Genomic DNA, 26543 nt, shown 5'->3' on the forward strand with positions numbered 1-26543 from the left:
TGGGACATTTAATGTCCACACGGAGACAAGGACTTGTGGAGGTCGCTTGAAGGTCCCAAGGAAGTGTCCTCTAGGGGAGCTTGGCCTGGTTCCCTGTAAGTTCCCAAGACATCACTGAGGACCACGCCAGGACCTTCTCAGGACGCTGTGTCATGGTCCTAGGTATCTTAACCAGTATGTGTAAATAAATGAAACAGTATGGGGATTTTAGGGTGAGTATAATAAAAACCTAATATAAAAATAATTTATATTGGTCCTATTTTACATGTTAAAAGGGTTGTGTAAATGTGCTAATTTATTTTTTGTCTGTTATTGTATATTCTACTTTTCCTGATGCACTGTTAAAGAGAGTGGAGTTACGGACCTGATGTTCATAGAATCGTTTTGGTAGGGCAGAAATATTGGTAGGGCACATTATTTTGTTATAATGGTACTTCTAAATCACTTGGGGAAAAAAAGTGCAAAGTGTAGGAATACTGGGGATTTTAGTCACTGACACAGAAATGGTGGCAAAGCAGGAGGACCAGAATGTTACGAACGACAAAGATATTTGTTAAAATCTCAGATGAGGATATATTAAATAACGTTACTTCTTGAACAAGCCCACACCAGTTAATGATGTGTGTCAAATATGTATGCCGAAAACCCTTTTGTGTGGGTTTTCCGAACTTCATTCTGGTTTACCAATCATGGCCATGATAGGCTTGGCACAAGGTGCCGAGAGTCAGCCTGGTTGTGTTGCAGATCAAGTTTCAGACTGACGACTGGATACAGTCCAAGTGTATTTATTGCCGTGCTGAACATCTGAACATGAACAAATATTGATGTGGCCTTAAAAGGTCACATACCCTTATAAGAGGTTGGGCCACCCCTCAGAGTCTGGCTCCAAGGTTCCAAAACTACCAGACAGTTTCTCCTGGCCACTACGCCTAAATGATTGTCTTCTGGGTTTTAGGCTGAGTATCTCTACAAGCGGTTTCTAACGCGTGCTAATACTGACAGCTGAAGGGCTCACAAAATACACACTGCATATTTAACCATAATTTCTTCAGGTGATTGTGTCCTGCCTAGAAGATATTGTTTTGGGAGGGAATGTATCTTGGTGACAAGCCAAGTACCAGACAAAAAACTCCAGGGAACCATGACATAATATCTCAGAAACATCATCTGGATAAAACAGTAAGTGGACAAAACCTTAAGAAGGTCATGATACAAACCTTAAGAAGGACCTGATGTTTCCCAACAAAGCAAAAAACATTCTTTCATAGAGTGTCTGGTTATATCTGTCATATATTCGATGTAAAATTTATTCTATTAGTCCATGAGTCTGAGATATACTTTATGTATATAGATTGCTTGACCTGATTTCCAAGAGACAGCCTGTCCTGTGGATGGGATGTTAAATGGATGTCCTGAAACTTATCGGAAACGTATGGGGCTCCTGACTGAATCCCTCCCACCGAATCAACCCCAGCTATTAATTGGTTAATTCAAAATGCCAAAATGACCTAAACCATCAGGTCAGTAAAACAACCCATCCTCCACAGCTGCCGATCTCTTTCTGATCAGTCAGTGATTAACGAGCAGGTTTAACCAGGCTTTCTCTGTAGTTCTGATTTACTAACTGAGAGAGATGGAGATGTATACAGGCTGTGCCAAGTGTAGACATCTGGATAACAGGGAGATAATCAAGGAGAGATTACGCTCAGAAAGGGATACTAGACAGCACCTCTATGCAAAGGAGGTAGTGTACTGTACCAGCATTGTGAAAGAAGTGTAACAGTACTTTACCAGTAGTGCACTAGTCGTTTTACCAGTATTTCACCAGCAGTTTAACAGCAGTGTACCAGTATTTTTACCCTTATTTTACCACTAGTGTACCAGTAGTTTACCAATAATGTTTGAATAGGAGGAACTTTCAGATGCAGGGAATAGAAAGCATACAGTGGATATAAAAAGTCTACACACCCCTGTTGAAATGCCAGGTTTTGTGATGTGAAAGAATGAGACAAAGATAAATCATGAGCTTATTCCACTTTTAATGTGACCTATAATGTGAATAATTCAATTGAAAAACAAACAGAAATTTTCTAGGGGGAAAAATTAAAAATAAAAACCTTACAATAACCTGGTTGCATAAGTGTGCACACCCTCTTAGAAATGGGGATTGTGGCTGTGTTCAGAATGAACCAATCACATTCAAACTCATGTTAAATAGAGGTCATTACACACCTGCCATCATTTAAAGTGACTTTGATTAATCACAAATAAAGTTCAGCTGTTCTAGTAGGATTCTAAAATGTTCTTAGTTGCATCTCAGAGCAAAAGCCATGGTCCGCAGAGAGCTCCCAAAGCATCAGAGGGATCTCATTGTTGAAAGATATCAGTCAGGAGAAGGGTACAAAAGAATGTCCAAAGCATTAGATATATCATGGAACACAGTGAAGACAGTCATCATCAAGTGGAGAAAACAGAGACATTACAAAGAACTGGACGTCCCTCCAAAATTTATGAAAAGATGAGAAGAAAAATGGTCAAGTAGGATTCCAAGAGGACTACAGCAACATTAAAGGAACTGCAGGAATTTCTGGCAAGTACTGGCTGTGTGCTACATGTGACAACAATCTCCCGTATTCTTCATATGAATGGGCTATGGGATAGGATGCTATGGGGTAGCCTTTTCTTACAAAGAAAAACATCCAAGCCCGGCTGAAGTTGCGGAGCATGTGGGAAAATGTGTTATGGTCTGATGAAACCAAGGTTGAACTTTTTGGCCATAATCCCAAAAGGTATGTTTGGCGCAAAAACAACACTGCACATCACCCAAAGAACACCATACCTACAGTGAAGCATGGTGGTGGCAGCATCATGCTTTGGGGCTGTTTTTCTTCAGCTGGAACCGGGGCCTTAGTAAGGGTGGTGGGAATTATGAACAGTTCCAAATACCAGGCAATTTTGGCACAAAACCTTCAGGTGTCCGTTAGAAAACTGAAGATGAAGAGGAAGTTCACCTTCCAGCAGGACAATGACCCAAATCACACATCCAAATCCACAAAAGTATGGCTTCACCAGAAGATTAATGTAGATTAGACTACTTAAAAAGACTGAGTTCTGTAATAAAATCAAAAGGTGCTTCAACAAAGTATTAGTTTTAGGGTGTGCACACTTATGCAACCAGGTTATTATTTTTTATATTTCAATTGAATTGTTCATGTTATAGGTCAAATTAAAGGTGGAAAAAGTTCTGACATTATTTATCTTAGTCTCATTCTTTTACATTTAAATAACCTGGCATTTTAACAGGGGTGTGTAGACTTTTAATATCCACTTTAGCTGTGAGGAAAAATCTAAATGCTCCACTCCATAGAGAGATCTATATAATGAGGAAGAAAGCAGAGGAAGGAGAGTGGAAAACCAAAAAAGAAAAACCTGTGTGTCTACCTGAACAGCCTAGATGAGAGGCAGACTGAGAGCTTGTGAACTCACAGCCAACACAGATCAAAGTGCAAGGTTAACCATTAGGCTGTGTTGGTACGAGACCTTAGCCATTACCGTTTTAATGCCTCTAATTACACTAACCATATTAGGGAGGAATCGTGTTTTCAATTACAGTGACTGTATTAGCAGAGGGGCTAGCAATTTGCAGTCTTTATAATTAGGCACATAGCATAAAAGTTAAGAAAAAAATTTGCAGGAAATACTAACACAGTGTGACAACTAGTTTATCATCCACAGCGGCCACTCCAACACCCCAGGTGTTCCCTAGGCAAGGAAGGCTAATCATTGTAGTAAACACACAGTAAACACACACTTTCATGGCACTGTCATCTGACGTTGCATAACTTTTAGCTACAGACAAACATTTTGCTGGGAGATGGAGCCAGGAATGTGTCAAAAATATGGCGTATCCAACAAAAGAAGCTGAGAGCGAGAATGGAGAGGTCTTGTAAAAATGAGAAAGAAAGAGAGAAAGCAATGATAAAAAGAGAAGCAAGGGCCTATAAACAGGGAGTGGAGAGGCGAGCAGAGGGCGGGAGGTTTATGTCAGTTTAATAGACAAACCACCCAGAAGGCAGACTAATATACGAAGCTGAGGTCACATCCAAACGTCTTCACGTGCTAGGTCAGAAGGAGATTGTAAATAGACTGCGATGAAAAACGTGCCAGTGTTGATCCAAGAGTAAATGACACAGACAGCATAGTGACTTTATTCATCTACAATGTGACCTGACCGGACACACTTCCTGTCCCAGTACATATTAGAAACTATTCTAAACTGCCTCAGCAGTTGCAGGAGAACGAGAGAGAAAAGATAGAAACAGAGATAGAAACAGAGACAGATGGATCTTTCAACTAATCTCACTGCAACCCCCTTCAGCTCTCTGATCATTACTTTGTCTCCTTTCCTTCCCCCTCGTCCAACTCTACCCCAGATGATAGTGCAGCAGTCCTCTTTCCCCCGCTGTCACCTTCTATCCAATCAATTCTTCTGTCTGCTAAATCAAGTTAATTCTTTATTTACTAGTAACTATTCCAAAAGTACCTATTGTAACTTTTTCAGTTTTACTAGTAAATGCAGATTGCATACTAGCGCTTATTCTTAATAAGTAACTATTCCAATAGTTACCAGTGTTCATTTTACTAGTAACGTTAGCAAGTTTTCATTTTACTAGTAAAAGTAGATTCATTATTTATACTCATTCCAAAAGTAGTAGCATCCATTTCAATTGTTAATAGTTGCTATTCTGTTTTTACTATCTTACATTTTTACTGCAGGTAGACTAGCCGTTTACCGTCTCGTGCACATCAAGTTTCCACAACGGAGTGGAATCGCAGGCCAAGTTGAAGCGGTTGAAGTTTATGGAGGACACAAGAGCCAGTATATATATTTTTTGTATCTGTCGATGCTCATGGGGCACTTGAGAGGGCATACATTTTTTTTATCAACACTTAAGCACAGGAGAAAGTGTCATCACCGTCTTCAGTTCAGTCCCAGCTGTTCTGTGCTCATGGGCCCATTGGCAGACTGCATCCTTCCTAAAGGGCTGTCTCCATGCTGGGTTTAACACATCATCAGGAACGTCCCTTGTGCCTCACCAGACCGCACACTCCTCCTCAGAGCCTTTCTGTCAATGACACACACCTTGGCTATGTCCGGCTCCACACCAGCAGTGATGATACATATTTAAAGAGTTGACTTTGTACTGAACTACGTCTTCGTTGAATTTTGCATTTGCTTGCTCTCGCCACTCTTTTTTGAGATTTTCGCATTTTCGTGTTCATTGGATGATCAGATCACCTGCAATAATGTGCAGACAATCTATGCCACCGAAGGCTTTTGAAATAAGGCCCGTTTTGCCTGACAGGACGGTAAGTATTGCTTAGAGTTAGCATGTTCAAATAAAATATGCTTTTATAATAGAACCAGTTTTGGTGTGATGTTAGGAATTTTCATGGAAATGCCTTGTTTATTAATAACAATGAAAAGCATTTCATCAGCAAATTTAATAGTACAGTGTTTCATAATATCTGCACAGGCCTGTTTGCAATTATATGCCCAGCCGTACAAACGGACAACATCTGTTGTAACAATATGTCAGGTTAACGGAGGTACAACTATTGTCCTGAAGTCTATTATAAGACCACGGTGGATGACCGCAAATTACAGCAAGAGAAGCAATGTGCTGACCGAGGCTCAACCCCCAGAGAGAGCCTCAGCAACAGGGCTGGGCAAAAACCCAGCGGCCATTATGAGGAGATGCCACTCATGTATGCGGAGATGGAAGACAGAACTAGTGTCTGGCATGGCTGGGGTTGACCTACAAGGGGCTAAAGAAGGCTTTTATTTATTTTTTATCATTGTTCCACTTCACCTTTCCCCAAAGGAAAAAATTGCAAAGAATAAGGACTTAAAATAGGACTTTTAAAGTTGTGGTTTTCTTTGGGAGAAAGCATTTTGAAAGGGGATGATTATTCTACAGACCTTTGAAAGACAGGAAGCCATGCTGGTTTATGTTCCTCTAAAGATGTTTGAAGGACAAAAGAAGAAATGGCACCAGGTACTGTGGCCTAATAAAGAGCTACAGGCGGTATGGGGTTAAATTACGACTTGTGTTCGAAGCTGTCCATAACGTGTTGAGCATTTTAACATTTATTACAGTCATACTTGATGTAGAAGTAATAAATTTGCCACTACATCTGTTATATACATTGCATTTATGCAAGGAGTCAAAGTAATGGATTTTATTATTAAACCTTGTCAGTAGCCTATTGGTAACAAACATATATTTGAATTATAATGGAACTGAAAACGGGATTTTATTTTCACAGCTAAATAAATAACTGGCCTTTAAAACACAAACGATATTCAGGTATTATTAAATGGCACATGATTATTCTCTTTCAAGAATAGATGGTTGTTTTTGCTCTCCTGGTCTTGTTTCAAAGAGTTGGGAATTGACAAAAAAAACTGCTGAATCAAAATCTTGCATCAATAACAGCATGCTTTCATGACCCTCCCAATTTCTCCTGACACATCCATTTCAGACACAAACCAGCTAAGCAGTTACCGATAGTTTTTCAGAAGCAATATATTTCTCCTCTGTTGAATTAAAAACAGTAACACAAATTCTGACGATAGACCAGCTATCTGGCACATGCTTATAGACACCCAACCAGCAGTGGAACGGATAAAAAAAACTAGCAGATGATTAGCATAAAATGGAAGCTATCTTTGTTACCAGTACCTATTGCAATTCAGAATATCTTTATTTGAAAACACTTTACTAGTAAAAACAGAATAAAAAATAGTAACTGGAGTAGCTAATAGTAACTTCAGAATAAGTACTAGTATCAAATCAGCATTTACTAGTAAAACTGAAGTAGTTACTACCTGCAGCTGACTTAGTCAAACAATAAAGCAAGTTACAGGTACAACTGAGCACATTGTCAGAATGGGGTCCAAGCACATTGTCCGAATGGGGTCCAAGCACATTGTCAGAATGGGGTCCAAGCACATTGTCAGAATGGGGTCCAAGTCCATTGTCAGAATGGGGTCCAATCAGAGCAATGTATCGAAACATAGGGTTGACGTGTGGATGTATCCCCGAGGCCAGTGGACAGGTCTGGCCTGCAGGGATTCCTCCCAGCAGGTAGACTGGCATTGGAGTCAGACATGCAACCACAACTCAAACAATGGGATCCTTGCGGTAAGGGGCATCTTTCCCAGAAAGTCACAGAGAAAGTGGCAGGAATTCAAATTGTTGTCTGCTTCCCGGGTTTAAACCACTTTTTCATTCAGGAGGCTATATACTTTAATAAGGAATAGAATGAACATGTGTTGAAAGTGCAAAAAGGGAGGATAGTTTACTGAGTATGAAATGCTCAATTGACAAAGACAAAATCAAACATGAAAAAAATGACAAAGCAAACAGACAAGACAGACATGGTGAACGTTTTTCATAGGTTTTGTGTCCCAATGTGCCTTGCAGCAATTGGTTACATGAATCCAATTCAACATGTTGTACCAGCTTCGAATGTGAAGAAAACCAGAGCATATTTTGCTAAACTTCCAGATTGTTGTCATAAAAACTCAGAGTGGGTCATTCTATCTTGACCTTGAGAGAAACATACTCCCTTGGTGAGACTCAATGATTTCAAAAACACAACACATTTGTGAACCACCTGCAGGATGGCCTTACATTCCATGATAACGGTCAGATAAAGTTGCTGTCCATTTGAGCTTTCAAAACAGGCTGGGAATAAGCCAGAACTTGCATGTGGATTTCTTTGTAGGAGCATGTCACTTGCAATGCCAGGACTGTGGGTTTGATTCCTCTGGGGAGTCGCCATGAAAAAATATGCAAATCTATTCACTCGCTACAATAAGTCGCTCTGGATGGAAAAAAAACGAAATCTGTTAAATTGCTTAAATCTAAATATAAACAATAAATCATAAAACGAGACTAATCGTATTTTTACACAGAGGCATATTCGTGTTGAGCATGACAAATAACTGGGATATGTTGCTATCGTCACAACCCGACCTCTTTTTGTAAGCCTGTTGTTTGTCTAAGTCTTAATAACTTCTCCTTGGCCACTGGGGGCACAGAGTACATGTTGGACCAGGTACTGTCCTTATTCTATCCTTGGTGTATCACACAGCAAACTGGGGCATGGATGCAGCTCGACGAACGACGTTTCAATGAAGAATAACGGTGCCACTTGTCAGATTCTGCAGGTGAGATCATGTACATCTATGGTTCTGCTTTGGAGAATGTCTACAGGTCTCCCTAATGAAAACCAAGCATCCCTGTAGAAGCTAAATAAAGGAAGACAGTCTCCACATGTTCTTTTGGCATCCATGAGTTGTTGATAAATCATTTTTATGAACTTGGCATGGCAGTAGCCTTGTGTCACTGACTCTGTCTGGATAAAAGAGTCTTCTTAGATGTCTCAATCTCCATCTCGATCTCTGGCCCGACGTCATGACGTTCCTCTAAACAAGTAAACACTTCTTGAGTCCAGGTCACGGAGACCCACAGGGGGCGTGCAGGCTTTTGTCCCAGCCGCGGATTCATCGACCCTCATCCGGTACCCACGAAGCAGCAGGATGGTTCCGATCCGGTCGCAGAGGGCAGTGGCGGGAGCCAGGACTGGACCGCTCCACGGCGGACAGTGACAGAGAGAGAGAGGAGTCGCAGCCTTCTGTGTGCCTGGAGCTCAGGTTGCGGATCTGTCACCAACGCTCCTCACAGAGGGGCACACATTTTGTGACGGGGGAAGGGAAGAGTCATGACACCGTCCCGGTCCCTGACAAAAGGGCTTGGGTTACACGATCCGCGTCCAGCCAGTCAACATCACCAAGCCCCTTTCATCTGGCCTAATAGCTCCCACGGGAAAGAATGCAACAGCACTAGGTGCCTAAGAGGATTGACAAGAGCCTACAGTAGCTACACAAAGCCTCGCTGAAGACCTCACTACGAGTACTAAGTGGCAATACCTCCAGTGAACTTCCCTTTGTCATCCAGTGAGAGGACAGAGGACGGATATGTCCAGCACCGCTTCATGACGAGCAGGAGAGCGGAGTGTGAGACTCACCGGTAGCGGGTTGAAGGTCTGGTCTACTAGGTGTGTGTATCCATAGTCGAAGAATGAGTGTCGCAGGACAACATCAATCCCCTGCAACGCTGCAATACCCAGAGTGTTCAACCACCTGTTCACACACACACATATATATACACACACAAACACACACACACGCAGACATATGTGCACAGACAGAAAGTGAGATTCATGAGTGAGGCGATACCTTATTCAATGAATTGATTGATGGACTACTTTTATAGAGGGGTTGAATGACTGACTGTACTTACAGAAAGCCAGCGGCATATGTGTTAGAGAGGTTACTGGTTCCTCCGGCCCACGCCGGACCCACTCCACCCAACCACACCTTTTTACCAGGGGTATGGCTGCTCACGACCTGAGAGAGAAAGACAGTCAGAGAGAGAGAGGAAACACAGGGTTACAGATGAATGTTATGGGGAGGGAGAGAGGAAAAAGGGTTACAGATGAATGTTATGGGGAGGGAGAGAGAAAACAGGTTTACAGATGAATGTTATGGGGAGGGAGAGAGAAAACAGGTTTACAGATGAATGTTATGGGGAGGGAGAGAGAAAACAGGTTTACAGATGAATGTTATGGGGAGGGAGAGAGAAAACAGGTTTACAGATGAATGTTATGGGGAGGGAGAGAGAAAACAGGTTTACAGATGAATGTTATGGGGAGGGAGAGAGAAAACAGGTTTACAGATGAATGTTATGGGGAGGGAGAGAGAAAACAGGTTTACAGATGAATGTTATGGGGAGGGAGAGAGGAAAAAGGGTTACAGATGAATGTTATGGGGAGGGAGAGAGAAAACAGGTTTACAGATGAATGTTATGGGGAGGGAGAGAGAAAACAGGTTTACAGATGAATGTTATGGGGAGGGAGAGAGAAAACAGGTTTACAGATGAATGTTATGGGGAGGGAGAGAGAAAACAGGTTTACAGATGAATGTTATGGGGAGGGAGAGAGAAAACAGGTTTACAGATGAATGTTATGGGGAGGGAGAGAGAAAACAGGTTTACAGATGAATGTTATGGGGAGGGAGAGAGAAAACAGGTTTACAGATGAATGTTATGGGGAGGGAGAGAGAAAACAGGTTTACAGATGAATGTTATGGGGAGGGAGAGAGAAAACAGGTTTACAGATGAATGTTATGGGGAGGGAGAGAGAAAACAGGTTTACAGATGAATGTTATGGGGAGGGAGAGAGAAAAAAGAAGAGAAATAGAGAAAAAAGGAGGAATGACGATCTACAGGTGCTGGTCATAAAATTAGAATATCATCAAAAAGTTGATTTATTTCAGTAATTCCATTCAAAAAGTGAAACTTCTATATTATATTCATTCATTACACACAGACTGATATATTTAAAATGTTTCTTTTAATTGTGATGATTATAACTGACAACTAATGAAAATCCCAAATTCAGTATCTCTGAAAATGTGAGTATTACATAAGACCAATACAAAAAAGTATTTTTAGAAAAGTATGAACATGAAAAGTATGAGCATGTACAGCACTCAATACTTAGTTGGGGCTCCTTTTGCCTGAATTACTGCAGCAATGCGGCGTGGCATTGAGTCCATCAGTCTGTGGCACTGCTCAGGTGTTATGAGAGCCCGGGTTGCTTTGATAGTGACCTTCAGCTCTTCTGCATTGTTGGGTCTGGCGTATCGCATCTTCCTCTTCACAATACCCCATAGATTTTCTATAGGGTTAAGGTCAGGCGAGTTTCCTGGCCAATTAAGAACAGGGATACCATGATCCTTAAACCAGGTATTGGTAGCTTTGGCACTGTGTGCAGGTGCCAAGTCCTGTAGGAAAATGAAATCTGCATCTCGATAAAGTTGGTCAGCAGCAGGAAGCATGAAGTGCTCTAAAACTTCCTGGTAGATGGCTGTGTTGACTTTGGACCTCAGAAAACACAGTGGACCAACACCAGCAGATGACATGGCACCCCAAACCATCACTGACTGTGGAAACTTTACACTGGACTTAAAGCAACGTGGATTCTGTGCCTCTCCTCTCTTCCTCCAGACTCTGGGCCCTTGATTTCAAAAGGAAATGCAAAATTTACTTTCATTAGAGAACATAACTCAGCAGTAGTCCAGTCCTTTTTGTCTTTAGCCCAGGTGAAGACGCTTCTGACGATGTGTCTTGTTCAAGAGTGGCTTGACACAAAGAATCCGACAGCTGAAAACCATGTCTTGCATAAGTCTGTGTGTGGTGGTTCTTGAAGCACTGACTCCAGCTGCAGTCCACTCTTTGTGAATCTCCCCCACATTTTTGAATGGGTTTTGTTTCACAATCCTCTCCAGGGTGCGGTTATCCCTATTGCTTGTACACTTTTTTCTACCACATCTTTTCCTTCCCTTCGCCTCTCTATTAATGTGCTTGGACACAGAGCTCTGTGAACAGCCAGCCTCTTTAGCTATGACCTTTTGTGTCATGCCCTCCTTGTGCAAGGTGTCAATGGTCGTCTTTTGGACAGCTGTCAAGTCAGAAGTCTTCCCCATGATTGTGTTGCCTACAGAATTAGACTGAGAGACCATTTAAAGGCCTTTGCAGGTGTTTTGGGTTAATTAGCTGATTAGAGTGTGGCACCAGGTGTCTTCAATATTGAACCTTTTCAGAATATAAAAATTTTCAGAAATACTGAATTTGGGTTTTTCATTAGTTGTCAGTTATAATCATCAACATTAAAAGAAATGAACACTTGAAATATATCAGTCTGTGTGGAATGAATGTATATATTATACAAGTTTCACCTTTTGAATGGAATTACTGAAATAAATCAACTTTTTGATGATATTCAAATTTTATGACCAGCACCTGTACTTTGTACAGTGTCAGCAACTTTTTAAAATGTCAACAGGTTGACAATAATGCATATAAAATTATTTCAAAAATACATTTATAAAAGTATATTATACACTATAAATTTCTATGGTGCTTTTCACTAGAATCATAAAGTACTTGAAATGAAGAAGGGGGAAAAATATATTTTCTTTTTATGGACATTCATGGCAGCCAGGGTAGTTTACTTATGTCTCAACCTGTCAATGTAATGTGGAATGAAATAAAGACCGTTTGGAGAAAGAATACCTGGGCAGATTTGTGACTTGAGAACGGCCATGTTCTCATGTTATAAAACGATTTTCCATAAGACCCTGAAATGTATACGATAACAGTATTCTTTAAATGACCAAATGAATTGCTCACACCTTTATATGCTGTATCTTTCTGTGTGGGAGGGTATGCACATGAAATGTTCTCAGGCTGATTCATTAATATTTTAGTTGGAATGGTCACAAGTTCATTGAAAATGAACTAGGGAACAATGGGTGGATATCATGTTAAAATATGAGATTTGTAATTTCTGCCTGTTTTATAGCAATGCTCAGCATGCTAACATGAAATGTGTGCTCTTTCACATGTTTAGTTGTCCCCTAACTTTAACACAAAAAGTAGGTAAAAATAAAGTTTCAGTTTAAAGGAACATGGATGATTATAATCTCTTCCCAAACCATAAAGAATAATTATTCCTTAATGATGTCTTTTTTTTTCTCCTACCTGTACTACTTTGCTGGATGTTAAGTATTCCCATGAGATAATAAGCTGCTGGTACAAGTCTATGATGATTTTTAATTCTATAGCTGGAATACATCCTTAGTCAACAACATGTGTGTTATTATTATCTAAGGTATAATAAATCACAGAGCACATCCTGATATTGTCCTGTTCATTTTAAATAGAATAGTTATGTATTGAGATGAACTAAAATAAACAGAACAGTATTGAGTTACAAAAGTAGTTGTTATAGTGTTGCAAAAGTAGTCTTTAAAGGTTTACAGGGGTAGCCCTTACAGAGTTACAGAGGAAGCGCCCTCAGAGTTAGATGTGGTCCTTACAGATTTACAGAGATAGTGTTTACAGAGTCACAGAAGAGGTATTGACAGTTACAGAGGTAGTCCGTACAGAGTTACAAACATAGCCTTTACAGAGATACAGAGATACTCTTACAGAGTTACAGAGGTAGTCTTTACAGAGTTACAATGGTAGGCTTTACAGAGTTACAGAGGTAGTCTTTGCAGAGTTACAGAGGTAGTCTTTGCAGAGTTACAGAGGTAGTCTTTACAGAGTTACAGAGGTAGTCTTTGCAGAGTTACAGAGGTAGTCTTTACAGAGATACAGAGGTACTCTTACAGAGTTACAGAGGTAGTCTTTACAGAGTTACAATGGTAGGCTTTACAGAGTTACAATGGTAGGCTTTACAGAGTTACAGAGGTAGTCTTTACAGAGTTACAGAGGTAGTCTTTACAGAGTTACAGAGGTAGTCTTTACAGAGTTACAGAGGTAGTCTTTACAGAGTAACAGAGGTAGTCTTTACAGAGTTACAGAGGTAGTCTTTACAGAGGACAGCAGTGGGGCAGCGAGAGGCCAAGGATGGAAAGTGGGGGAGGGGGGGCAAAACCTGCGTAACAGAGGTGATTACAGGATAAGTGACCTTGCCGGAGACATTTTGTCAACCATTCCCTTTCTCTCACCTTGAGTACTTTTGTGATCTGTTCGGTCAGTGTGTCCAGCAGGCGAGTCTTCAGAAAGTCCTCTACCTTGGCCACTCTGCCATCCATGTAGTAACTACAGACACAATAACAGAAACTTCAGAGCATAATACAGGGAACTTCCGATAAATGCGTAAGATCACTTTTGTGATGTTTAAATCTGATAGCAATTGCCTGACTGCATGCTAGAAGCAGAGGTTGACTTCTGAAATAGTATGTTTAACTTTTTCAAATGAAACATTTTAGACCTAACTCTGCTTAGACCATTTAGGGTATCAACTCAAACCAATGCTGACATGTTCAGAGTGGACCAACTAATAGAAATAGAAACAATATAATGTAGCTGTTTTGTGTAACTGTCTATCAGTGTATTAAATCAACTGGTGGGAAGTGTTTTTGAGATACAAGCTTTGCTTGTATGCTTTGGATAATTTTCCTGTTGCAAGATCCATGTTCAGTTCAGCTTAAACTTCTTGACAGTTGGCCTCACATTCTCTGCTACAACATAGAAATCATGGTTGACTCAATGATGGAAAGATGCCCAGAGGCAGTAAAGCAGCCCAAAAAGCCTTCATGATTTCTGGTTGATATGAGGTTGTTTTGTTGAAAGCCAGAGTGGAGAGGAAGCAAAACTCCAACATTGACTCATCGTCCAGAGAACTAGCTTTAAGATGGTCATTTTGAGAAGTTTTTGCTTATTTCTTGCCACCCTCAAATATAGACCAGTTTAACACGGAGCTCATGACATAATGGATCAGTGCGGCTTTACTCCACTCCCAGCCACTTAACTCTGTAGCTCCTTTAAAGTAATTGTTTACCTTAGCACAACCCATGTTACTTCTCTCACAAGTCTCCTTTTTGAGCACTGAGTTTTGAGGGACAGCTTTTTCTTGGCTGTGCCTGGGTAGTGTGATGCATTGATTATTGATCCAGCTGTTCTCACTGGGATATCCAAACACTATATCTATATTATACTCTTTTTCTAATCTATGTATTTTTATGAATATATAAATTACATCCCCAAAAAAGTTTGGATACTGTGTAAAATGTAAATAGAAACATAATGCAATGATGTGCAAATCATTTAAACCCTATATTCAATAAAAAATTGTACAAAGACGACATCAAACTGAGACATTTTATTGTTTCTTGAAAAATATATGCCCACTTTGAATTTGATCCCAGCAACACATTTCAAAAGAGTTGGGACAGAGGCAACAAAGGCCGGGAATGTTCTGTAATGCTAAAAAACTAAACCTGGTGGAATATGAAACAACCTTGCTAACAGCATGGCTCCGTAGTAAAGTCTGGGTGCAAAACTGGCCTGCCTGCAGTCCAATTCATTGAAAACATTTGGTGCATTATGAAACCACAAAAACGACAAAGGAGACCCCGAACTGGTGAGCAGCTGAAATCCTAAATGAAGCAAGATTGGGAACATATTTCACATTCAAAACTACAGCAACTGGTCTCCTCCGTTCCCAAACGCTTACAGAGTATTGTTAAAAGAAGAGGTGATGCAACACAGTGGTAAACATGCCCCTGTCCCAACCTTTTTGAAACATTTAACATGTTAAATTCAAATTAAATGGGCATGTGTTTTTCCAAAAACAATAAAACATCTCAATTTCAACATTTGATATGCTGTCTTTGTACTATTTTCAATTAAATATATATAGATAAATTGCACATCATTGCATTCTGTTTTAATTGCATTTTACGCAGTGTCCCAACTTCTTTGGATACAACAGTGTTGTATGTAGAATGTTCTTTGGTTTGCATTTTCCTTCCTGGGGCATCCAAAAGGGCCAGCCCCGCCCCTACACAGCTGCCTCCCGTTGAGACCTTGTCAGGGGGGTATTTATGCTCCCAAGGAACAGCATAGGGCTGAAGTGGAAAATGTGTAATTCAGTGCTGTCCTCAATTCAGCACTGTCCCGAAGATGGACGAGCCTGTAGAGAAGAAGGAAGAGGGCCAAGAGGAGAAGGATAAAGAGGCCGCCATCGCTACGACCGCCAGCACTTAACCTTTGCCCGCCCCAGAGACAACACCCCAGAGACAACACCGCCTGCAAAAGAAAGTGACTGGTCCTCTAATTTCCTCTCCCTCCCCTTCTCATCAACACTTCTAATTCCTTTAATAAATCAATCAATCAATTACATTTTTTCATAAACCCCTTTGTACATCAGCAGTTGCCACCCAGCCTGAAACCCCAAGGAGCAAGCAAGAACAGTGTTGAATAACAGTGGAACTCCCTAAAAGTTCCCAAAATGTAGGAAGAAACCTAGAGAGGAACCAGGCTCTTGGGATGACATTCCTCTTGGGCTGTGCCAGGTGAACATTTTAAGAGTACAAGTTGTAATAATTAATAAATGCATGTGGGCTGTGTCCAGGGTCTATAAAACCTAATCCAGGTCAGAAGCATGACCAGATGGACAAGGACAGGGACAACCGAGGGGTGGTGGTGGAAAGGTCAGCAGAGTAGCAGCTGGAATCGTCAGGCATCACCTTGAACTGCAACAAAACCAGGAGGACTTTGCACAGAGACACCAATGAGTATTTCAAGCCTGGTAAATAAAAAGCCCTCGAGGGCCCAAAACACCTGTCCTGTGTCCATTCCCTGTGTCTTACTCTGTTGCACAATATATGTACATATACATATACACACACTCATCACCGTCTCACACCCGCCAAGCGAGGGCAACCTAGCCACAGAGGTTCAGGACCCTGGAGAGCGCACACCGGTAGAAGGCGAGAAAATGCCGGAAATAGAGGGAAAGGCCGCCGGTCGAGAACTATGAGGGCCTGAAAGGTTCAGGTGGCAGCCAGAGTGGCCAGCTGAACCCCCCTCTCGCCTGTCTTCCGTTGGAGTCAATGGGGGCGACTACAAAGAGGGAATGACGAGACATCCTGATCTAACGGCCTCTTGGCATATACCTTTACAGACTAGGAGGAGGACCGACCTGCCCGAGGAGACACTAAGATTCCTCTGTAAGCTGTCAAATAGACTCCATGCTGCCTTCAGTTTACCTGTATGTGAGCCACCGGTGACTTGTGTTTGAGTTATTAAACGCCTTGTCTGTCATCTGTGTTTTCCTGTTTTTATTCTATTGCATTTTTGTATTTATCTTTTTCTTTGTAAAACTTCTATGTATGAATTGTGCTATGTAAATAAACCTGTTGATTGCTTTCAGGACGCATTCTCCTGCTTGGTTTCTGTGACCAGTTTCTTGCCCTGTCGCCATATCTATTTATCTATCTATCTATCTATCGATCTATCTTTATAGATAGATGTATGCAGAGATGAATGCAGAGATGCATTAATCTCTGCTATGTCTGTGAACTGTCAGCACAACCCATTAGAGCAGCACATCTGGCAGAGCACATGTCTATGTCTACGCAACACAAATATAATATACAATATCATTATATTATATTACCTTGCAAGGATGACAACACTGAGACTTTTTCTAACATGTTTTATGACAGCACAGGAGAATGTTAGATAATTCTCTTCAATCCACAGGTTTTCAATCTGGAAATGTTTTTTGGGGGTTTTTGCGTTGCCAGAAGATCAACTTGTGACTTTGGGACATGCACCCAGGTTTTTACCAAATATGTACTTGTATTGGGTAGGTGTACTTGTATTGGGGCCCTGGACCAGTGGAAGCAATAATATGTAACATCAAAGATCTACCACCATATGTTTTCAGTTCTCTATGCAAACCCCCTGTATCGTGAGTGGCCTTAGAGCTGTGTCTTCTTGTCATCTGACCATATCACTATCTGGAGTTTGATCAGTGGCACGGAGCTCAATCTAAATTCAAACACACAGCAGAATGGCTTTCCAAGAGATGTTGACTGTTTATAATTATTATGGTATTCACAAAAATTTGCTGAATATCTGCATATATCTCAGTCCTAACATTAATTTACTGAAAGTCTGTCCTTACAATTCAATATGGAGTTACAGAGGTTAAATGTAAACAAATGGCTCATGAGCTTGGTTAGTTTATTATTAACTCTCTCACCCTATCTGACTCCAGAATGTATTTCTGTTTTTCTACAATGTAACTTTGTAAACCCTTCAAACAGAAGAAAACAATGTGCAGCCTCAAGTCGTGGAAAATTAACTACGACCTCATGAACGCCCACCCTTGCAGCCATATTTCAGTCTGTGAATGTGTAAGAGGTCACATTTCTCGGGGTCACATCCCTCGTTTTATTTTTTATTTTTACTGAAAATGTAACGGTCAATAAGACACTTACTATTTCAATTGCAGATTGCCCCTTCATGAAAAAAATTCTCAAAATATTGGCAGCTTTACCAATACCGTCAAATTTATTGGTAATATTGAAATACAATAAAGGCTTTTTGTGTAGATCAATAGGAAATATAGGAAATGTATTATTTTTCATATGTACACATTAGGCAGTGTACATTGTGCTGACCATCACTAACCACGATACAGCAGTACCCCAAGGCCAGCCGGAACATGATAGATGATACGTTTCAGAACGTACATATTTGTACAGCATAACAGCCCACTGAAAGCAACCTGCCAGGCTTATTTAGCCGTTTTCTCATTTTGACACAAGCAGATTTTCCTACCATAGGCTTATGAATGGGTTCCATTAAGGTCTCATTGATCTTAGGGTTGCAACCCCGCCCATATCATCAACTCTAACCAAACTTCATTCTTGACTTGGTAAAAAAAAATAAGAAAAAGGTCGATTTCAAGAAAGGTTAAACATTTCAAGAAAAATAGATAAATAAACAAACAAAAAAAAAAACAGGGCACATGCAAAATGAATAACAGACAGGAATAGTATATATTTTTAATAACACAGAATATTCAAATAAATTGGTTAGATACAGAGGGCAGTACAGTACAGAGTCAATGAGCAGGGTTATAAGGTAGTTGAGGTTGATATAGGTGGGACAGCTTTGTGTGTGTGTTTATGTCTGTGGGCGGTGTCCAGTGTGTGTGTGTGTGTGTGTGTGTGTATATTGTGCTTATTCTATTACCGCCTGTATATTCAAAAACCTGCAGAGACCTTGCAGAGAATGTACTGATTTACTAATGCCATGTCCATGGAAAGTACACTGGCCTCTAGGTTTGTACCTGTTGGTGTAATGGTTAAGGTGTTAGCTTATGGTGTTGACCAGAGTTCCAGTCTTGTCGGGTGCTACTACTTTAAGTTTCTATATCAGTTTCCAAAGTTGGATTGAGCTGTGAGGACTCCGGAAAGGTATGTACAAATTTGCTATGGAGAGGAATGGTAACACGCTCTCCCCCAGTGAAGGGGCAATGTAGCAACTGTAATCCAACACCTTGTGACCTAGTCAAGGGGCTCAGACTGCGTACTGTTTAAGGTGTTGACTTGACAGTTGCTTGACCCTACTTTGAGTCCCAGTCAAAGCTACCCCCAAATTTGCAATAGTACTTATGAAGTATAAATAAGGCCTGTTTCAGATCAACTAATACCAAAGGGAACAGGGATGAGTGGCCTAGTTTTCTTTATGCTTTATGAAAGTTCGGAAGAAAAGACGACCTTGCAGTGGTTCTTGATCAGGTCTAACTGACATTTCTCTGTCATAAACTCTGTGAATGGGGCAAGATCGTTGCTCCAAACTTCCTAAAAGCATTGTGATTTTTTCTGACACTTGGACTGGATGGAATAAATAAAGTCAATGAACTGTCAGTTCAAATTTTTCTCTACATTTAGTATTCAAAGGTGAAATCCTGGTGGATAGCTTTTGCAAAAAAGTCCCCTGGTTCTCCCGGTGCTTATGCACTATGGTCTATGCAGCTACAAAGCATACAGACATTAATAAGTAAATGGGGCAAAACGTCATTAAATCTTTGAGGATAACCAGATAAAAAATATTTCCTCTGCATGTAAGCTTCATTTGGAGCACCCATTAACGGGAAAATACAGCCATAGCAGTTTAATCTCAGTGTTCTCAAAATAATTTACAAAGGATTTTTATTTGGCACTGTCTCTACCTATTATCATATTTATTTCATATTTATAAGTAAGGAAACAACTTTTAGTAGGTCCCTGATAGTTGGATATCTTTTAATAGGCATCCTAATCATTTTGCGCCCTATTCCCCCGCTTGTGTTCAATCGGAAATTAAACAGTATATGATTTTTATTGGCCTCATAATATGCACCATGTCCTTCAATTTGTGTCCTATGAAAAATATATATTTCTAAAGATGAATGAGATCAATATCTTTCTAGAGCTATACATGATATAGGCAGAGGTTAGGAAATCAATTAAAGAGGTTTTAAAAACCTGTCACTGAACACTATAGTCTAATTAATATTATACATGATGCAGCAGTGACCACCAAAATTGTATAAAGGGTTTAAGTCCTTTTTTAAATAAAGACTTTATAAGCTTTAGTTCGTTCAAAGTCGGACAAAATTTAAAGCAAAATATAAAATGTATAGATGTGCTTATAACCATCATAGTTTTTATAATTAAGTGAAACAAACTGTGTTTGGGTGTTGTGTAAATACTGATAAATTGGTATGTCCACAATATATAGTCATTTTTTTTAAATATATGTTTATATACAGCTCCGGAAGAAATTAAGAGACCAATGCACGCTTTTCTTTCCTTTCCAAAAAAGTCAAAAAGGAAGGTTTTGAGTGAGGAACAGAAGGGTTAAAATTAAGTTTAAAAACTTTTCAACTTTTTTGGAATGGAAAGAAAAACGTGTAGTGGTCTCTTAATTTCTTCCGGAGCTGTATATAAACATTAGGGTAGAACACATCTAGAGAACAGAACACAGTCACATTCTTTACACGGACAATGACGAATCATCGTGCCTTTCTTCACAGCGGTCGTTTTGCCTTTCATTCTCTTTTCATACCCCTTCTCTTTAGCTGTGGCTGTACTTGCTACATAGCTCCTCTTTCTTTTCTCTTCCTCACACACAATCTTTCCCTCTCTATCTCTCTGCATATGCGCTCCCTTTAGATAAAAGTCTAAATGAAATGGGTGAAATATGTTTAGGTGTTAGCTCCACCACTGAATAAAATGTGGTGATCCTGAGGGACTCCTGGGAAGTTTGAAGAGACTAAGACAAGTTTTGAGAGCTAAAAACATCTCTACAATAATCTACAGAAATAAAGGCCCCCAAAATGATTGACAACCTTGATTAAGATTGAATGAAAAGAATAAAATCAACAGAGCTATACTGAATTCTCCCAAATATTGGGAATTATATACTAAAAGTCCTTCTTAGACAAAATGATTTTGTTTATTGTGTGGTACTTGCACACTTAACACACCTGTTTTCAATACCGTTCGATACTTCATCTTAAAAAGATAATGGCACTGAGTCTTCTCATAAAAGGTTTTATGAGTTGGGAAGGATCTTAGAACATTCCACTATACAGAATCCTTCCAGATCCTGGATATCCTCATGGTGGTCCTTCCTAAATTCATGTCCAAAGACTGAAATGGCCATTGGGATGTGTGCTTCCAGATATAGCCCTGAAGGAAGTTCCACTATGAGCCAGGTTTAAGGCTCCTGGCAGAGGCAACCAAGATTTGGTTTAAATATCCTGCAACCAGGTGGTGTAAATTATGCAGTTGAATAGGCCACAGAACAAGTGGATGTAAATAAGCCCCAAAACATCAAAGATCACAGACATATTTTGCAGTAAGCATGTGGTTCTTTTCTGCTCATGCATTCTCCTTTCGACCCTAAACCTACCACATTTGTGTAAGGCCAAAGAGATGTAATTCCATGTCTTCCAATGAATGTAAACACCTGGAATTGAATAGGTACTTGGACTGAAAGCACCGCTGTGGTCCAATGGAGATCTTTGACCATGAACAGTAGGTCATAGTTTTGAGGCTTATTTTCATTAATTTATCCTGAACTATATATTAAGGAGATCAATCATTTTGGAAGGCACTGCACTAATGCCTGTAAATGAACCATTGCTCTGGTCTAGACCTCAGATAAGATGCTCTCTGGGTGGTTATAACAGAGTGGTGCCCCCAAACAAAACTTTGCAGGAAAGGACTGGAAGAAAGACATCATAAAGTCTACTGTAGGGAGGTTTAGATTAGCATAAATGTGTGTGTGTGTGTGTGTGTGTGTGTGTGTGTGCACATTCGTTTGGACATGTCAGCATTCGCCCACATTTTATTTATTTTTTCAGAAACATCAGTTGGATTCCTGGTATAAAGATCAACAGATAATCCTAAAACTAGCATATTGACAACACACTGGAATTTCGGGGTGTTAAATACCTTGTTATTTTGAAACCCACTGTGTGTGTGTTTGTGTAACAGGTATGAAGTATTAGCTTAATGATCCTTTACCATAGAACGAGCCAACTACAGGTGTGGCGAACTGTCTCATCACAGATATACAATATAGCATGTAACACGTATTTTTTGTTCCATACATGTCACATGCTGTTACATGCCAACCTACTCCATTGTATAACTAAACCAAGTTGTTCCACAAAAATCTAAGTGATTACCATCTATTGAAACACACTCCAGAAACAAACACAAGCATATAACAAGTCTTAGGCAAGGTTTGTCATCATACAAGTGTATTCACTGTTGTTGGTTTAGAGGGCCTGCTAGCATATTCAATGTCGTTGGTTTAGAGGGCCTGCTAGCATATTCACTGTAGTTGATTTTGAGAGCCTGCTAATGTATTTACTAACATTGGTTTAGACTTTAGAGAGTATGCTAACATATTTATTGTTGTTGGTTTAGGCAGCCTGCTAGTTGATTCACTGTTGTTGGTTTAGAAAGCCTGCTAGCGTATTCACAGTTGTTGGTTTAGACAGCCTGATAGCATATTCACTGTCATTGGTTTAGAGAGCCTGCTGGCGTATTCACAGTTGTTGGTTTAGAGAGCTTGCTAGTGTATTCACTGTCAGTGGTTTAAAAGGCCTGTTAGTGTATTCACTGTCGTTGATTTAGAAAGCCTGCTGGTGTATTCACTGTCACTGGTTTAAAAGGCCTGTTAGTGTATTCACTGTCGTTGATTTAGAAAGCCTGCTGGTGTATTCACTGTCACTGGTTTAGAGAGGTCAGCCTATCTGTCACACAGTCTGGCTGGCAGGGACACATAAAAGTCCTGCTCATTGGCAGGAACCATGTCTTGTAGTGTAAAGACGATAATTGCCTGTGTGTCTGCGTGTGTGAGCATATGGTTTGACTCTACCAGTGTTGGTGGTGATGTGCTAACCTATCATCTTCCCTTCCCCTTAATTAGCCTGACCTTGGCCTTAACGAGGTCTTGCTCTGGCAGTGTGTGCCCCCATCTGTGAATGTGAGTTAATGAGACAAATGTGCAAATACCTATGCAAAAAATAAGTATTCCCGTATTTGGAAACTACTTCATGACATGCTGACATTGAGCTCTCTCAGAATACTACACCCAGTCCCTTTAGCCTCCCACAAAACAAAGTCAATTACAAACCACAGCAACAGAAAGACATGTATTTAACTGCAAGCAAGAGGAAAAGCAGAGTAGAGAGAGCAAGGAAAAGACCAAACCAAAACCATGTCATTCTTTCAACAGCTGGTTCTCACTATAGCTTATATTTCATAAAAGCCATCTAAATATTTCATTTTTAAAATAGCTTGACTGAAAATCCTTTTTATTTTTGTTAACAGCCTTTAAAGCTGGGATACTTAGTTTCTACATTTATGTTTTGGACTACACTAATGATTTATACATTTTGATTTTTGATGTTTCATGAGCTTATTCCAACTGTCATACCCAATCAGAACTCAAAATATAGCTTTTTATTACTCCAACGTTTGTAAACAACTTAATGTAAACAAACAAAACATGATTAAACTATCATTTCGAAATCCTGTATTGTCAGGCCTTGCTTTCATAACTGTCTATTAATTTGAGAGTAGTTAGGACAGTTTGATGTTTTGGCATATGGTTATTTGGCATAGAAAATAAATGTGTTACTCATTTGATTGTGGTGCTGAAAACGCAAAATGTAAAAGTTCTCAAAGCAATTCCTCAGCATGAAGATAAGCGCTGCTTATTGGTTGGGTGGTGTATTTCCACGGAAACCTGAATATGTTGCATATTTATATAGTTATTAATATTATGTAGCATAAACATTAAGAATAACAGATGTTCTCCTAGCTGATCATTGTCAGCAGCTGGCTCTGATTCTAGAGTAATGAGACAGGCAAGAGAGTAAGCTGGTCAATAGTAGTTGGAAACCCTCAACCTTCTGGCCCAAAGTGGCATTGACGGTGCCACAAAACCATGCTGAAGTAGTTAAGTTGATAAACAAAGTGTTATTACAGTTAATGTTATTTGTGGTGGTCATTATTTGTGAGTACATTTAATGTGTCAATAATACTTCATGGCTTTCAGAAACAGTTTGTTTTCCACTCAACAGTGTTAGTTATAAAGATTAGATGTGGTTTTAAGGAAGCAATACAAACCAATTTGAAATATTTTGGGTTTTGTTTGCATGTTCTACATTCTTCTAAAGACAGGATGGTGCTCAGGACAGGCAATGTAACATCCATTTTTAGAAAACGTGTTTATACAGCATGACCTCTACTTTGGATAATCTTGAAACTTTCTCTGCAAAGCAAACTTTCATCAACATTTTAGATGATCTCTATGTTTGGTTTCTCACTTCTATTGACAGTTTATTTTTTAGCGTAGTGATATTTGTGGCAGTACTATTTTTAGATTAGTGTTTACTAACCATCTGTGAAAATTCCTGTAGTGATTTTCTCAAATTAATGCCCCACAAAATGTACAAATTATACTCATATTCAATGTCCTATACAGTGGATTGACAGTAAAGCCCATCAATATATTATATTATTTGCAGATTTGTATTAGAATATTTCAGAAACATGTTAATAATAGAAATTATTAAGAATAATATGTGTGTCTACTTTAATTGCTGAAGAATATTTTTGGTGTATCATGTGAAATGACATGGTAGGGCCGAGGCATGCATGTATGATTCAATTTGGCTGTGATGGGTTTGGCTATAACAGACCTATAACGTGTTTTAATAACTGCTCTTTTCTGTGCTGAAAATTGATTTTGAAAACGAAATGACGGAAATAGAAACTAAGTGCATACATTACATTTCTAAATCTGGAGACCAAACGTCTGGTCATCCCTGTGTTAGGGTGCCTAACTAGAGGTTCAAAAAAAGGTTTTATGCAAAATTTAAATCTATTTCAGACTCTGTAAATTCCACAATGATCAACTATCCTCTCTAAAGTTATAATGGGATCATTTTAGTATTTTGTTCAGCTGAGTTTTCTGCAAAATGGCCATCCATGTTTATATCTAAGACTTAAGCCCATAATGCTCGACTTGCCCTATGTAGTGTGAGCAGGATTTTATATAGAATGTGATATGGAATGTGATATTGGATGTGGTATTAGATGTGATATTGGATGTGGTATTAGATGTGATTTGGAATGTGATAGGGGATGTGATATGGGTATGCAGATATAGGATAGAAAAAGGGGTGAGATACCTACTGTTGCCACGTTACAGCGTCCACTACAGAGCCAGCGTTTTTCATGAACCTGGGAAGGAAAACATTGGACATGAATCAGCTGACTCAATTTAAAAAACCACTTGAACACTGCAATTCAATTTTAACAAACAAGGACTATTGATTATGTCTGATATACAATGTCTCTGTCTCTTGACCAGATTGGTAATGTGTGTGGTCCTAATTATTTTCAGGTTCAGGCACTAGGGATTAGGTTTAAGTTTAGGGTTAACTTTAGGCATTAAGGTTAGATAAATTTTAAGCATAAGGTTTACGTTTATACCCTCAAGATATGATTACGGTTTGGGTTAGAGTTAAGATTTAGGTTAGGGGATAGGGAATATTGAGAATAACATTTTCTTGTCGCCACAATGATAGAAAACAATAACGTGGCTATGTGAGTCTAAGCCTTGGGGCATGTGTGATCCTGTGAGTCTATGTATTTCTAACAGTTTGAGCTAAGTGAGATCCAACAGAAACAAAACATGAAGACGGGTTAGTCTCATCATAAAACTCTCCTTATTTGGGGCAGAGTGTCTTTCTGCCATGTCCAGATCCTTCGATCTAAACAGCTTGTCAGAAAGTCACAACTCCCACCAGTTAAAGATGTTTAGTCTTTTAGTCTTACCAATGTTATCTCTGTCCACTTAGCCTCTGTTTTTAAACAGACATGTTGGAGACACATTCACAAACACATGCACACACACACACACACACGCGCGCACACACACACACACACACAAATGTACATTTATCATTTAGGTATCCAGTGTGACTTACAGTACTGAATGCATAATTAGTTATACTGGCAAAACTGATTAACCTGGCATTGCTTGCACCATGCTGTACCAATTAACACAGGCAAAAGGTATTCACTTGGTTTTCTCTTTAATTTAATTTACTTTCAGAATTCAGGTCCACACTGAGGACACATTGGTAAAGTGCACACATTAAACAAGTCTATTTTTCTAGCCTTGTGTGGACCTGACACCTTACTCTAACCCAGAGATCCGGGTCCCTTATCCCGTAGCTCTAAACCTAACACTAATACCGTTAACTTAAATGCTTAACAGTAAAATGCTTAAAACTATAAGTAACCCCAATTCTATTATGGAACTCTGCACTTGTCTGGAAACATTTTGCCCCCCCCCCTCCCCCCCGAAATATCACTCAGCGGGTGAAATAAAACATTATGGATGCAGAACTATTATTTTCCGGGTCGAAAACGTTATATATAAAGACATAAAATTATTTCTATGAGAGGTGAAATAAATAATCAGCTAAGCTGCAGTAAGGAAATGGAGTAGGAACAG

The 26543-nt window shown here is 39.7% G+C and overlaps 1 protein-coding gene across 1 annotated transcript in view; it reads right to left on the minus strand.

Moving 5' to 3' along the window:
• Positions 1–26543, minus strand: part of hpse2 (heparanase 2) — a 93184-nt gene that overhangs the window by 16093 nt on the left and 50548 nt on the right. The window contains exons 6-9 of the mRNA XM_010889023.4: positions 25214–25261; positions 13652–13745; positions 9375–9481; positions 9100–9214 (exon numbers count right to left, since the gene is read on the minus strand). Coding sequence (XP_010887325.2) covers positions 9100–9214; positions 9375–9481; positions 13652–13745; positions 25214–25261 — 364 coding nt within the window. The remainder of the gene's footprint in view (positions 1–9099; positions 9215–9374; positions 9482–13651; positions 13746–25213; positions 25262–26543) is intronic.

Source organism: Esox lucius, chromosome 6 (genome assembly GCF_011004845.1).
Source record: "Esox lucius isolate fEsoLuc1 chromosome 6, fEsoLuc1.pri, whole genome shotgun sequence".
NCBI classification, from domain to species: Eukaryota; Metazoa; Chordata; class Actinopteri; order Esociformes; family Esocidae; genus Esox; species Esox lucius.